This window comes from Cuculus canorus, chromosome 2, assembly GCF_017976375.1.
Source record: "Cuculus canorus isolate bCucCan1 chromosome 2, bCucCan1.pri, whole genome shotgun sequence".
Lineage (NCBI taxonomy): Eukaryota > Metazoa > Chordata > Aves > Cuculiformes > Cuculidae > Cuculus > Cuculus canorus.
Genome location: NC_071402.1, coordinates 158,103,452 through 158,119,562, shown reverse-complemented (window position 1 = coordinate 158,119,562; position 16,111 = coordinate 158,103,452). Strand labels below are relative to the sequence as shown.

At 43.4% G+C, this 16,111-nt stretch overlaps 1 protein-coding gene across 13 annotated transcripts in view; it reads left to right on the top strand.

The window, feature by feature from the left end:
• OBSCN (obscurin, cytoskeletal calmodulin and titin-interacting RhoGEF) overlaps window positions 1–16,111 on the top strand; it is a 201,046-nt gene that overhangs the window by 13,696 nt on the left and 171,239 nt on the right. For all 13 annotated transcript variants that reach the window (XM_054057971.1, XM_054057959.1, XM_054057967.1 and 10 more), the window contains exons 3-6: window positions 7,268–7,537; window positions 9,787–10,047; window positions 13,814–14,116; window positions 15,138–15,404. In XM_054057971.1, coding sequence (XP_053913946.1) covers window positions 7,268–7,537; window positions 9,787–10,047; window positions 13,814–14,116; window positions 15,138–15,404 — 1,101 coding nt within the window. The remainder of the gene's footprint in view (window positions 1–7,267; window positions 7,538–9,786; window positions 10,048–13,813; window positions 14,117–15,137; window positions 15,405–16,111) is intronic.

The following is a 16,111-nucleotide window of genomic DNA, read 5'->3' as shown; positions in this document are numbered from 1 at the left end:
GCCACCTTTGGTAAGCACCATGCTGCTGGATTGTTCTTTCTGAAGGTAACAGCATGTTTATAGAGCCTACGATGCTGATCCACCGTGTGTGTCTATAGACACAGGTACCAGGAGAGACAAGTCCATGGGTTTAAATATGCTCTGGTATTTTGGTTCACAGAATTTCAACACCAGAATCAGTATGAGAATATTTATGCATCTTTTAAAGGTCATAATAATAATAAAAAGACTACCTAGCCCAGCATCCTGTCTGTAAATTGGCTTAGCAGGATCTCAGGGCATAGGACTGGGCAAAGGTCAGACCTCTAGCTTGCCTCCTGTATTCTGTCAATCTAGATCCTAGATCTAGATCCTAGAACCTCAGCATATTTGTAAGCATTTGTTGAACCACTGCCATAGAGAGCATTGAGCCGAAAAAGAGATTTTTGAGCTGTTCCTTAATGTGATGTATTGAATCAAATGCAGATCTGAAAGGAGGACATCACTCATAATGAAGGAAAACCAGGAGCTGGTTACTCTGAATCAGAAATGTACTGGATTCTACTGTCTAGAGTAGGGTATAAAATAACAAACCATATGCTGAAATATGAGATGCAAAAGAAATTAGGGAATACTGCCCGAGAGTAAACCTTTGTGCCAGGGGAGGCTTAGATAAGATATTAGGGAAAAAATTTTCACTGAAAAGGTTCTCAGGCATTGGCAGAGGCTGCCCAGGGAGATGGTGAGTTACCGTCCCTGGAGATATTTAGAAGAAGTGTAGATGTGGTGCTTAGGGACGTGATTTGATGGTGGACTTCACCATATTACGTTTATGGCTGGACTCCATGATCTTAGAGCTCCTTTTTCAACTTAAATGATTCTGTCAGTCTATGATTTTTGCCAAATCAAAGAGCAGAGAGGATGAGAGGAACACGAAAAACTGACTCAAATTTTCTGAAGGCTTTGGAGATGTCCCAAGAGAACAGCTTACAGGTCTCCCTTGATGGGCCCGGGCCAAGCAATGTTCATGTGAGTCCCTGTGAATACAGTAATCAGATACTGTATGGAAAGGTTAAAGGTTGCAAGCCAAATAGGATAGAGACTGGATAAACAGACTGGTGCTGATGCCGCTTTATTCCTCTCTGACCTGCAGTGATTTTCGATGACCATGGGATGACCATTTTCCCACAATCATGGGAATCACGTTTGAGATCTGGAACAGAACTTGAGAAATGTTCAGGAAGCTTGACACGAGCCAAAAATGTGTGCTTGCAGCCCAGAAGGCCAACTATATTCTGGGTGGCATCAAAAGAAGTGTGGCCAGCAGCTAAAGTGAGATAATTCTGCCCCTCTACTGTGCTCTTGTAAGTTTCCCCCTGGAGCATTGTGTCCAGTTCTGGAACCCTCAACATAAGAAGGATATGGAACGGTTGGAATGGGTCCAGAGAAGGGCTACGAAGATGGTCAGTGGGATGGAGCACCTCTGCTATGAGGACAGGTTGTATTGGGTTGTTCAGCCTAGAGAAGAGAAGGCTCTCTGGAGAGCAGCTTCCAGTACCTGAACGGGGCTGCAGGAAAGATGAAGAGGGATGTTTTCCAAGGGCACGTAGCAGTAGGATTGGGGGGAACAGCTTTAAATTAGAGGGAGGGAAGATTTACATTAGACATTAGGGAGAATTTCTTCACAATGAGGGTGGTGAGGCTCTGGCACAGGCTGCCCAGGGAGGTTGTGTCTGCCCCGTCCCTGGAGGTGTTCAAGTCCAGGCTGGATGGGGCATTGGGCAGCCTGATCCCGTAGGATGTCCCTGCCCATGGCAGGGGGGTTGGAACTAGATGATCTTTAAGGTTTCTTCCAACCCAAACTATTCTATGATTCTAAAGCACACTGACTAGGAAGAAGAGGTCCATGCACCTTTAGATAGCTCCCTTTGGAAGGATTCTCCGTGTTCTCACTCTCACTCGATCATTGTTATTAGGCAGAGGGGAATGCTTACCTCTGGAAGAATAAATGGACAGCCTGTGAGAAGGACAGGAACAGGCAAGAGGAAATGTAGGCAAGTGAGAAGACCAGGTCAGGCATACAGATATGCCTTGAGAAGGTTAAAGAAACATTGGCTTCCTTGCAGGATACACCTATTCTTAGTAAAATATGTGTTGGCAGGACCTGCTTTTAAAACATAACATCATCTCATTGCTAGTTTGGTTGGTAGGGATCATACAAAAAAGCCTATGACACTCTGGAGAAATATGTTCTGAAGACAAGTAGTCATATTCATATCTGATCTAACCTCTTGTAGTTTCCTATTAACTCTATGAGCTGCTTTTGCTTCAGGCTCCCTTGGGGTTTTCCTTTGCTGTTTCTGTCTCACATTTTTCCCAATAGAAAGATTTTTGTGGATGTTTTACTTTAGCTCTTATTTCTACTTCTTTGGAGATGTTATTGCCTTTATTATGTTTCTTAAAGCGTATTTCTACTTTGGCTAAAAACAGATCAATAGGAAAAAATGTACAGTCAAACCCCCACAGATTAATAGGAAAATATTCTTCTCCAGTCTGAACAACCCCAACTCTCTCAGCCCGTCCTCATATGGGAGGTGCTACAGCCCTTTGCTCATCTCTGTAGCCCTCCTCTGGACCCATTCCAACAATTCCAAGTGGAATGTGTTTAGCAAAATCAGCATTTTGCTGTGAAGCTGAAAGATCAGAAATCATCTTTCTTGCTTAGTGTCAAATAATTTCTAACCAGCTCTAATATTGATAGAAATGGGAGTTGGTGGGACTTCTTGTCTGAAACAAACAGTCCCAGTGAGGATTGTGTCACATGTAACCTCGTCTGAACACATTTCTGCTTATCTTACAAGGATATTTTCAGATATTAGGAAAATTTTGGATAATAAGGAAAGCGGTTGATGGTTTAATGGATTTATCTTCTGTATTAGTCATACTTAATACAAGCTTACATAGAGAACTACCCTGTGAAAGGTTAATACATGATAAACAGGTATTTGAAAAAGAGCAGATCAAATATGACATAACATAGGTAAGCATCTGCAGCAGCTCTTCCCCATGTGCCTATAGTAGTTACAACACAGAACATTTCTGAATTGTGCTGGATGCTCTACAAATAGGGAAGAGAGGTTGCCTGTGTTGGAGAATTTGCAATGTAAATGTCAGAATCTGGCAGACTGCAGGGCAATGCTGGACTAAAGAGGTCTCTGCTCCATTCACCTTGCTAGCTAGTGGGAGAATAAGTTCTTAACTTAACTGCTTAAGTGAAAAGGGCACCAAAAGGCTGTAAAGTTTATAGGTGTAAAGTTTAATGCTTCCTTCATCAGAATAAGATCCTTTGTGTAAATATGATGTGGTTATATATTCAGACTGTGATGATTAGTCTGTTAGGGAGGAAGGTGAGCCACCAGCCTGTCACAGATCATTCCTTGAGATCTGAGTTGCCTGTTGGTCAGCTGGAGACACTATTACCTCCTGGCTACCTCTCTGAGTATCTCCCTAACCTGGGCAGGAGATTGGTTGTAGACCAAATGAATTGTTTAGAATGTCTGCTCTAAAGAAACCTGTGGTCCTTCTGTAGTCTCCTATTGTAAGGTATTGTAAGGGTTCTTAGTCAGGTCTCAATCTCAGACTAGCAACGAAGGCAGTAGATATCATTGCTATTGGCCCCTAGGATCTGGTATCTCTATCCAGGCTATACTCAGCTAGATCAGAAATGTTTGTGATAGAGAGGTGGAATATCAGACCTGCAGTTCTGAACACATGAGTTTTCAGTGCCTGATTTCAATAAAAACTAACCTTCTCTGTCTGACCAGATAAATGCAGGATAAGGTAAAAAGCATGAAGATATATTTAGGAAGAGGAGGTCAGTGGGGTTTGGAGCCTCTATCACATTGCGAAGGCAAAAACAAACCCCAGAGGGCTGAGTGAATCCCAGGCTTCAATTCAGTTTATCCACTTTGTCTCTCTGAAGCCCTGTTAAGAGTGAGATAAGACATGTGTGCACATGTCAGAGGATGAAAGCAAAGTTGTTTTCAGAGTGTATCTTTGACCCCAAGCTACCCAAGATAGCCTTGCACCTACTTTGTGGGCTGGAAAGGCTATGATTTTACTGCAAGGCATACAAAAAAATCAACATGTCTGTGTTTGTACATTTGTAAACTTTTTAGTAGAGCAGCTTTTTGTTTGTTTTAACCTTAGATACGGCTAAGTCACTGCAAAGGGAGAGGGGTTAATGATACGGCCAGTTGCTCCAAGTATGGGAATATACTTGTGTGCTCCTCAGGCACATCTCATATTTCCTTCTGACCCCTTGGTCATTTCCCTGTGCTCTCAGTGTCAGATGCAGACGCCCTCGTATCTCACGCAGCAATGCTGCAACCAGGTTCTTGGACTGGCATCCTTCTGACTAATGCTTTCTTGACCTCATCCTCTTGCTTGTTCATGGCGAGAAAATTACAGCCGCTTCATAGAACCATGGAATAGTTTGGGTTGGAAGGGACCTTAAATACATCTAGTTCCACCCCCCCCTGCAATAGACAGGGACACGTCCTGCTAGATGAGGCTGCCCAAGGTCCCATCCAACCTGGCCTTGAACACCTCCAGGGATGGGGCAGCCACAACTTCCCTGGGCAACCTCTGCCAGTGTCTCACCACTCTCATCATGAAGAATTTCCTCCTCATGTCTAGTCTAAATCTGCGCCTTTCCAGTTTATACCCATTGCCTCTAGTCTTGTCTACACATGCCTTTGTAAACAGTTCCTCCACAGCTTTCATGTGGGCTCCCTTCAGGTACTGGAAGGTCTCTATAAGGTCTCCTCGGAATGTTCTCTTTTCCAGGATGAACAACGCCAACTCTCTCAGCCTGTCCTCCTAGCAGAGGTGCTCCAGCCCTCTGATCATCTTTGTAGCACTTCTCTGGACTCGTTCCAACAGTTCCATCTCCTTATGTTCAGGATTCCAGAACTGGACACAGTACTCCAGATGAGGTCTCACAAGAGAGGAATAGAGGGGCAGAATCATCTTCCTTGACCTGCTGGCCACACTTCTTTTGATGCAGCCCAGAATATGTCCCTTACTTCATCCTCCCCTTACTACATGGGTTGCTTCCGTAGGTGATATATGGGATTGCAGCCCTGGAGACTCAGTAGCCTGCTGGTGAAAGAAAAAAAGGATAATTAGCATGTGGAGTGTGGGCAGAGCAGGTCTGTGAAACTGTAGCTGAAGGCTTTTCAAGGCAAGGCTTTGACTTGCTTTGAATTGAGGTGCGTTAAGGCAAAACATTTTTTTTTAGGAAAATAACCAAGTTGAGATGGTGAGATAGAGTCAAGGTCCTTCTTCTAAAGGTATTGTAAGGGTTCTTAGTCAGGTCTTAATCTCAGACTAGCAACGAAGGCAGTAGATATCATTGCTATTGGCCCCTAGGATCTGGTATCTCTATCCAGGCTATACTCAGCTAGATCAGAAATGTTTGTGATAGAGAGGTGGAATATCAGACCTGCAGTTCTGAACACATGAGTTTTCAGTGCCTGATTTCAATAAAAACTAAACCAGATTAATGACAGCACTGCTCCTGTAGCAGTTCCTGCCCTACCTGGGGGCAGGAGGGAACAGGTAACAGACTTAGATGCTGAGCTACCAGATCTCAGTTTTACAAAATGGAGACTCCTGGACATCAAAACTTGCATTTGAGGGCCTTGATATGTGTTTCTGCAGGATGGTGACTCTGCTTGGGATGTGCCACCATAGGTTTGTAAATCTATGAGAAGAAATCCACTCCTGTTTGACAATTAGAATAACACCTGGCATAGATGACTGTTAACGTCCACAAGCAATTACCAGCCTGGGAGTGTGTGGGGTCAGGGAAAGGGAGAATGGAGTCATGAGAAAAGGCTGGGAGATGGCACAGTAGTAATTAGAAGAAGGTACATGTCAAGATGTGATCCCTTATGAGTGGTGATGCGTTAGCACTGGCTAATCCAAGTCTGTGATGTGATTGTGCCACCTGTTCCCGGCTGTCCTCTTCAGTCCAACTCCCCCTCCTCCAATTTGGTGCTGGGCTACCAGTATGATTTCACAGTGCAGCTGTCTCTGGAATTAAGCATTGTTCTGTTCATAAAATGCATTCCCTCACTGTCATGCAGCTGTTTTGTTGTTTGATCTACACTTTGGTTTCTCCCTTAGCTGGAGCACTGCAGCCCTGTTGCTGTAGGAAAGCAGTGGCTGTTGGGAAACTTGGGTTCTCTCTCTAGTTCCTTTATTGTCATTGACAAAAGCCAATAGAGATGTTTTGGTGCTGTAGGTAGAACAGAAAACTTCTCCATCAGTTACTTCTGCTAAGTTGTTCCCCCCTGCCCCCAACTTGTCCTTGTTTGCACAGCCAGCTCTCATCTTTCTGTGCCTTTTCAGATCATAGAATCATAGAATGGTTTGGATTGGAAGGCACCTTAAAAATCATCCAGTTCCACACCCTCTGCCATGGGCAAGGACACCTCCCCCTGATCAGGTTGCTCAAAGGCTCATCCTATCTGGCTTTGAACACCTCCAGGGATGGAGAATCCCTCCACTGAGCTCAGTTCTCCTGCAAGATCCATAAACCATTGGTTCCTGCACCAATCGACCACCTCAGCTGTGCATGCCCACCTAGAATTGCGTCCATGTGCTGTCTCCCTAAGACCAGCTTGTTTCCTGTCTACCTACCTGTAGCATCTTTATTTTTAAGAGGTTTTAATCTGATGTGAAGTTGTTCCCCTTTGTATGAAGTCAGGCTTGGATGGTTTTTGCCCTTCATCTTGTTGGCATTGCTAAGCAACAGCGATGCTCACGCTAGAGGACAAGCAGACCACAAGAGCTGAATTTATTAAATTGATGCTTCACCGACTTGTTCACATTGCCTTGGATTAGAGCAAACCCCTCTGTGTGGTGTTGTGGGGCAGGTACTGGTGTTCATGTCGACACTGCTTTAGTTTTGGGTAAGTCCAGAAACAGAGTCTGTGGTTGGACTCAATGATCGTAAGGGTCTATTCCAACCTAAGTGATTCTGCGGTTCTAATTCCTGGAAAATACTTCTGCTGGGATCTAAATTTTTCTTTTACATGACAGCAGAACTCCTACAGGGGTAGGACTTGATTATAGGTTTGGATGGCAGCTCTGGACAACTCAGTATCTTTAATAAGGAACACTAATGTTTAATTTTTTCCTATTGACTTATTATTTGCACACCTCTTACCCGAGACTATCAAAAACTCCTGTTTGTCCTTTCTGTTTCTATCATTTTCAGAACCCTCAATACCTTTCAAGGAAAAACTGAAGGATCTTGAAGTGAGGGAGAAGGAATCTGCCACCTTCCAATGTGAAGTGCCTGTTCCTAGTACTGAGACAGCTTGGTTCAAGGAGGAAACCAAACTCTGTCAGAGCAAGAAATACAACATTGAAGAGGAGGGCACATATCGCCGGCTCACTGTCCAGAATGTCACTGCAGATGACGATGCTGTATATATCTGTGAGATGAAAGAAGGGAGCAGGACCATCGCAGAGTTATCTGTCCAAGGTAAGAAAGAGTTTTGCAGTTTCAGACTGGCCAAGTTGTGCCCATTGACTGCAAGATTCTTATATGAGATGCTAGACTTGACCATGAGAACCCCATTAACCCCATGGATGTTTGCAGTGAAGAACAGCAGACCCCCTTAAGGTGTGCGAGGAGAGTCATGTGTGGTCGGTTAGTGGGTCCCTGGGTCTCCTGCCAGGATGTTTCTAGGACATGGGGTCACAGAATGCGGACAGATTGTGTTGCTGCACAAGATACATCACCTGTGGGGCCCTATGGTTAAAAAGACTTCCTAGAAGACAAAGTACTTGAGCTGTATCCTAGCATTGCAGACTATCCTTAACATGATCCCAAACAATGGATGTGTCCCCCGGCACTGTCTCACACAGTCTTGTCTGGTGTCCAGAAAACACAATGGTAAATCTGGTCCAAGAACAGTGCTGACCACATTGGGGAGCTGGATTAGCAGCTGTGGTTTTTGGTCTGACGTGCAGTGCAGGCTTCGGTCAGCACCAATACGGTTTCAGATTGGGAGTGAGATCCACACATGAGATCTCTGACATGTGGAGCTGTTCTCTGGAGTTTGGAAAGCTGATGAGAAAGGGGCAAAATGTGAATAGAGGTCCATGTCCAAGTCTCCTGAGTGTAGTTGTTTAGGACTGAAGTGCACATAGACATAGAGCCTGGTATGGTGTAGGTGTCTCACAGCCAGTAGACAGATACATCAGAGACACAGAGATGACTGCTGAAGGCACTGTTGACTCTGAGATCCCTGACTTGCTGTATGGACAAGAAACTACCCATAAAACTCCAAGACACTACAGTTTTGATAATGTTTATGTTAGTATCACTGAAGCGTCATCTGTTGCATGAATTGGAGATCCTTCATAGCTACAGGATTGCATTTGTCCTGTCTCATTTGAAGCCTGACTTTATTCTCAGTGAAATCAGAAGTTCTTTGTTACATAAATTGGTGCAAAACAGCTGGGTGTCATGCATCCTTGTGCAAATTCCCTTTTGTATCATTAACAAAGAGTTCAGGGTGCACATGGGTGGAGGCAGAAGGAGAAATTTAGTCCAGAGATGTGGGAGAGTTCAGATAGACGTCTTTTTGTTGCCCCTTCTCTTAGGGCTAGAACAGCCAAACACTCTAAGTGTGTTTGGCCCTACTAGGACAGCTGGTATTTGGTTTATTTGTTCGTGCTATGGTACTACAACATATTCCATTAAAGAAGAGAGTGACTGAGCCAGGTAGAGCTCTCAGAATTGAAAGCAGGCGAAACCTTCCTGGAGAACCACGTGCTTGCCCCAGGGGAAGAAGATTGAAGAGAGCAGGGTGAGGTTGAGAGAATGCGAGAGCTTAGCAGGATGTAAGAGGCTGAGGGACAGGTACATCAGCAAGGAGCAGGCATGTGGCCAAGCTTTAGGAAGCATAATCAGAACTGGGATGTTGAATCCCTAGTGACAAAATATGTTCTATTGTTTCTTGGAGAAGGTTAGCATTGCTTCACATTAAATAGCTCTAGGTGCTTTGCCGGGATGAGGGCACTTCTGCCTCTCAGGGACTGTTCCAGGACTGGAGCCATCTGTCAACAAGGGTGATCTCCTGATGCTTTGTCTAAGCTTTCCTGTGAATAGTGACATCTTGTAACTCTGAGGCTATTCTAAGAATTCATAATCATCACAATTACATGGAAAGGCCACAAGTAAGTCATGTTTATTGCATGGAAATTTAAGTGTTGACTCTAAAAAAAGTCTGAGGTTTTCAATGTGTTGTCTATTAATTCAGGTGACTGGTGTGTTTGCCTTCTGATTTATGTAACATCCTGACCACCTGAAGAAGGGAAAATGGCAAAGATAAGGAACTGTCTGGCTGAAGACTGACCTACTTTAGCAAAGTTTTAATTTGAATTCCCAGCATACACGGGGAAGGACAGCTGTATTGCTGACAAATCTGGTTTTGGCCAGGCCACATACCTTATGTATACCCAACAGCAGATTCCACATGTTAGTCTAGAAACATGGATGATTGTAGTCAGACAAGATTGGTTTCTATCTTTGAAGGCCAAAATGTGTCATTGGGATTATTTGTTCTGTGTCTAAGAATTCATTTAGGGATGTCTGCATAGTGTCTACAATGTTTTGATTAGGTGAGAACTGTTGGCTACTCTAGTTGTAGTCTGGGTGACCCAGTGCTGCCAGAGACATTAATGTCTTCTGTTTGCTGATCAGAGTCCTTTTCTTATTTAAAGGGAACATCATTAAAAAGCTTCCAAGGAAGACTGCGGTCTTCGTAAATGATACAGCCATCTTCTGCGTGGAGCTGGACAATGAATGCCAGAACATCCGATGGCTGAAAAATAAGGAAGAAGTGAAACCCAGTGATCGAATCTCCATCACATGCTCCGGCAAGCAACATACCATGATCATCCGAGAATGTAAGATGGAAGATGCTGGTGAGATTGCCTTCCTGGCTGATGAAAGCAGGACTACTACCCAGTTCACTGTGACCAGTAAGCTTCACTTTTATTCGGCCTCCGTATTGTGTCTTCCCCAGGTACTCCTGTGTTAGCACTGTTGTTCTAGGTACTGCCATGGTAAGTTTTTTGTCCAATGACAGCAGAAGGTTTGATGTCTGCCACAAAAGGCCAACAGCCTGAACTCTAGCCTTATGTGATATTATGGAGAGATCAGAACAGAGAGAGAACTGTCCTGGGGAAAGATCATGGTACAAATGTGTGTCTTCTCTGCACCATTTTCATTTCACGCTGGAGTGAATGTAAACTGATAGCTGAGTAAAGTGTGAGATAAGGAGTGTCCCTTCTCACCATGTGTTCTCACCATCAGGAGGTGCTTTGAAAACTTCATGTAAGTTACGTACATTGCAGTTGGTTTATTTCATTGTACACAGAGTGCCGTGTGTGCATCAACCACATACAAACTGACCCTCATTGTCCAAACCCCTTAGTTTCTTTGAGTGGCATTTATCAATTCTTGCTATGAAGATAATACTTCTTCTAGCACATAGAGACTGTTCATCTCTCCCTCTCATGCTTCACTGAGGATTTGGAGGGGAGAATCAATGAACATTCAGTTCCTTCCCTGGGTCTTGAGTCTACAGAGACATGAGGGTTGCGTGTGCGTATGCTGGCTATGACAGAGAAGTAAGTAGGTGCCCTGAACATTTTTGGTAGAGCATTTCCATTCTAGCAAGCAAAAACATCTGTGAAGGAACATCTATGCACATGCATATGAAGCAGCCGTTTGCATTGAAATAAATACATATATATTTATAAACAATATATATAAAAATATACATATATTTACAAGCAAAAAATCTGCAAAAAAAGGGTAAATGCCTTCTCCTGAAAATATTTCCTTCCTTTTGTGGAGACCAGCAAAGCCATGCCCTCCCTCATCCTCTCTTTGACATGACAAAACTGGGAAGACCCTGTGAATGTTGGTGATTATGCTGAGAGACAGAACAATTGTCTTGATGAGCTTTTTTTTTTTTGGAGATTGAGATAATATATAAGCTAGAGAATTCCTTCATTTGACATGTCTGATCTAAGCAAGGATTTCCATTGATGGAGCAGTAGCAGCATATGCAGTGTAGTTGAGATCATACCTGAAATGAAATTTTGGTGAAGTTGCATAATTTTGTGAAATTTTATTTTGATGACATTGCACTTCCTAGGCAAAGCCACTTAAATTAAGGTGGAGGAGGTGTGCATGTGGATTCTGGCTCTGCTGCCATTTCAATTTGCATGTGAACAAGTCACCAACTTCAATCACCATTTGGGCAGAACAACACTTCTTTTCTCCCACCACCACCTCTAAATTGCAGTTATTGAGTGGTAAAAAGAAATCTTTTCTCTGGGGATCAATGATAGGACCTCAGGTAATGGTAAGAAGATATGCCAGAGAAGGGTTAGGTTGGGTATTAGGAAAAGGTTCTTCACCCAGAGGATGGTGGAGCACTGGAACAGCTCACCAGGGAAGCAGTCACAGTGCCAAGCCTAACAATATTCGAGAAGCATTTGGACAATGCTTTCAGACTCACGGTGTGAGAAGTTGAACTCCATGATCCTTGTGAGTCCCTTCTAACTCAGGACATTCTATGATTCTATAAAGGTTTATAACTGCTCTGTTATCTAAACTTGTTCGAGGAATTCTGATCCTATTGAGCTAAAATGAGGGAAAAATGAGGTATGTGTCCTATTAACATTGTGATAGTTTCTGAGGTATTTGGAAATCTTTAACATTCAATCAAGCATCTATAGGAACACCACAGTTCAGTCTGATTTCAGACTTCGCTGTTAAGTTATGAAGTAAGCATTGATTCATGCAATAGAAAAAGGTAAGAAGTTGCCTTCCCACAAACAAAACAAAATCTCTCAACAAAATATTACATTACAGTTTCTGATGGTAAGGTCAGGAGATCTGGTTCCAGGGTTTAGTGTTCAGCTTGAGGCTACACTAGCAAGACTTCTGGCATCCAGCTCTGACCAGCAGTAGCTGACAGGTGGTAACTGTGCACCCCAAAACACTTAGGTGTCTATTTATGTAATGAAGGAAAAGTGCATTCCATTGAGATTTCCTATTTTAACACTTCATGCATATCTGGTCAGCTGCCTGAAGAATCCTGTATACTAATCACATTTTTTCAACTAGCTGGTCAAGTTTGGTTTGGGCTGTTCTAATAGCATTTATCTAGTAAACAATGTTTATGTATTATTGCTCACCTTGTTACTATGCCTGCTTTAAAGACGGGTAAACTGAGGCAGAGAGAGATCAGTTGTCCAAGAGTTCAGTGTTTGGTCTAGGCTTATTGTACAAGCTCCCTCTATAGTCATGAACACTTGAGTTGAAGCTGTAGAATGTGATGACATCTTCCTTCAGCCTCCTCTTCTCCAGGCTGAACAAACCAAGTGACTTTAGCTGCTCCTTACATGGCTTCCCCCCAAACCCTTCACCAACAGTATGAGCCTCCTCTGGACACTTCCCAGTAGCTTTATATCCTTTACACTGTGGTGCCCAAAACTGCACCCAGTACTCAAGATGGGGACACACCAGCAGATTTGGTGCAACTATCCTTGTGCAACAATGCCAAGTAAGCAGGGAAAAATTATGTGCCCTTGCAGCTCAGAAGGCCAACCATATCCTGGGATACATCAAAAGAAGCATGGCCAGCAGGTTGAGGGAGGTGATTCTGCCCCTCTATTCCTCTCTTGTGAGACCTCATCTAGAGTACTGTGTTCAGTTCTGGAATCCTGAACATAAGAAGGAGATGGAACTTTTGGAACAGGTCCAGAGGAGGGCTACAAAGATGATGAGAGGGCTGGAGCACCTCCCATATGAGGACAGGCTGAGAGAGTTGGGGTTGTTCAGACTGGAAAAGAGAAGGCTCCAAGGAGATATTATAGCGACTTTCCAGTAACTGAAAGGGGCTACAAGAAGGCTGGAGAGGGACTGTTCACAAAGGCTTGTGGTGATAGGATGAGGAGGACTGGGTATAAACTGGAGAGGTGCAGATTTAGGCTTGGTATAAGGAAGAATTTCTTCACGATGAGGGTGGTGAGGCACTGGAACAGGTTGCCCAGGGAAGTTGTGGATGCCCTATCCCTGCAGGTGTTCAAGGTCAGGTTGGATGGGGCCTTGGGCAGCCTGATCCAGTGAGAGGTGTCCCTGCCCATGGCAGGGGGTTGGAACTAGATGACCATTAAGGTCCCTTCCAACCCTAACTATTCTATGATTCTATGCCACCTTGCTAGAGTAATCTCATCAAAGTATTTTTATTTTGTGTAGCCTGGATTCACACCAGGGAAGCAGAACAGGAATTCTGTACGCAGGGCTTTGAACAACCTCTAATGATGGTTTTACCCATCTTCTGAGTGAAAATAACAAGCTGAGTATTAGTCTGCTTTGCCTAGGAGCAGGTTAGGAAGTGATATAGCTGTGTATCTAGCACTAAAAATTTAAGCCTATGAATCATTCAAGAGTCTTTGTCTGCACAGACAATTGTAATGTTGTGTTGAAATCACTTATGTTTAGCTGTGGAGGTAGGACTATTTTACATCTTTGTGTATACAGCCCAAAAATACCTTCTATACTTTCTCTTGCTTTTCCATTTCACATCAATATTTATGGAGGTTTATTACATAAACATAGGTTTTAGTCCACTTTAGGCTTTCTCAGTGGGGCATAGCTTCTTTGCTGTTTTAGTTCGTCTAACATAAATGTCTTACTCTGCTTGTTTTTCTTTTTTCCCTTATTCAGCTCCCAAAAAACCTCCCACCCAACCCCCAGCTGACCCTGTGGTGAAAAATAAAACAGAAACCTCAGTGACGCTAGCATGGTCCCCTCCGAAGATGGACCGCCCCATTCCAGTTGATGGCTACATTGTGGAACGCAAGAAACTAACTGGCTTTACATGGACGAGGTGCCATGAGTCCCACGTCCCTGTCCCAGAGTTCACAGTGAGCAACCTGTCAGAAGAGGCTGACTATCAGTTCAGAGTGTCTGCAGTCAACGCCTACGGACAGAGCCCCTACCTGGAGTTCCCAGGGAGCGTGCACCTTGGTGAGCACAAAACCAGCATAACATGGGTCAGTCAGTGTTGATCTGCAACGTGGGTGCTCTTCTAAAGATGTTTCCCATGGCTTTGAGGAGGATAGAGCAATTGCATGACAAAACCTTTTCCCCTTCACTGTTCCTACTCCTCTTTCATTTCAACTGCAGACCATCAGAAAAATAGTGATGTTTGGGTTGCTCTGATAAAGCTGTGAGTATGCTTATATGGCTCTCTGAGAGGCAGAGCTCTCTGCAATGGGTCTTAAGCCTTTACCTGCTTCTTCTAGACCTGGTTTGAAAGGAAGACAATCAGGTGGACTTATGATATAATTTTCAGCATATAAACGAGATATCAAACTTGCATCTAGAGAATATTTATGTTGTGATCATACTGTCATGAGAGCCACGTACCAGTTAGTCCCTCTTTAATCTTAAAGTTCCTAGGAGAAATATAGAGATTTTGTTTTATTTCTAGGGTGCCAATGTGCCCATTGAATCATTGTGAGCAGTAAGATTCTGTCTGTCTTTGATTTGCTTTGCTGGAAAATACCTGCACAGACTTTGGTCATACTGTTATCGTGTCGTCCTCTTCCCTAGCTGTCTGAACATGCCTGTGGTTTGCTAGAATATCTAGAAATGACTATGAGACTGGACGGGCTCCTCAGGATCCTTCTGAAATCTATGTATAATACCGGTTATCAAAAAAAAATAGTGTACTTGCCAGGGAACAGAGGTGTTTCAGACTTGCCATGCCTTTAAACATTTTAGGGAAAATGAGTGAAATATGCCTGCTACTCTCTCCTTATAGAAAGAGGACTTGCCCTAATGCCAGAGGTCTGCAGCTGCAGAAATCAAATCCTGAAGGGCAACCGTGCACTACTTTCAGTGCATTCAAATTGTACAAGGCTGCAGAATTTTATTCTCAGGTGTTGTTTGCCTCCATAACTTTGTTCTCGGGAAGAACTATTCTCCAGCATGGCAGTCCTGTGTCTTTTAATCTTAGAGATACATATTATTTTTTCTTCTTCAGAACCAGTCCTGGCTGTGAAAACCCCCCTGACAACTGCTGAAGCTGTAGCTGGAGGGGATGCCCTGTTTACTGTTGACCTTACAAGAACATGTTCTGGCACTTGGTACCTTAATGGTAAAGTCTTACAGGAAAGTGAGACCTATATCATTAAGAGAACTCAAACTACTCACACCCTAATCATAAAGAACGTCACCAAAACCGATGATGGAGCAGAAGTGAAATTTGTCGCCAATAACGTTGACACCAGCACCAAGATCAGAGTGAAAGGTATTTACTTTGATCGTTCTGCTTTCTTTGTCTGGTCACGGGGCAGTTGCTGTGACCTGGTGATTAGAACCAGGGCTGAAGGCTTCCATTGGCATCTGGTCTGTAGAATATATCTGAAATTGCATCATATGAACTAACGTGGGTCCTGGTAATGACCTCACTGTGGCAGCACTGAGTTCAGAGTGAGTTGATCTATCCAGCTGGTTGATATCTGAACTAGGCTGCTAAACATCAGCTTACTAATTTCTATAGTTCACTGCCAGTGGATTCTGTCACCAGGTCTACCACTGAGTCTCCATAGACCAGTAATTTCTGTTCCAGGTTCACCTAGTCTTTCTGACTGCAGTAGAGTCTTTCAAAACGAGAAGAGCATTAATTATCAACATAGGCTTTTTCTTGAAGGGTTTTTAGTCTACCACAGATGTATCTGATGAACAAATTAGCATCATGTAACTGAATTCACCTTTGAGAATTGAATGCTCCAGCTTTCCTCTATGAATATAAGATAAATTCTCTATTTACCCACATTGCTTGGCAAAATGCAATGAACAGACATTGATTCTGGAAGGATGTGTTTGGATGCAAATTTCTGCAGGAGTATATTTAGAGTATTTATTAAGCAGTAGATACCTGTGCTTTTTTACTCTTCTTAGTGACTGTGGCAATAAAAGTGGACTGGGTCTCCTGAAATGGAAAAAAAATCTTGG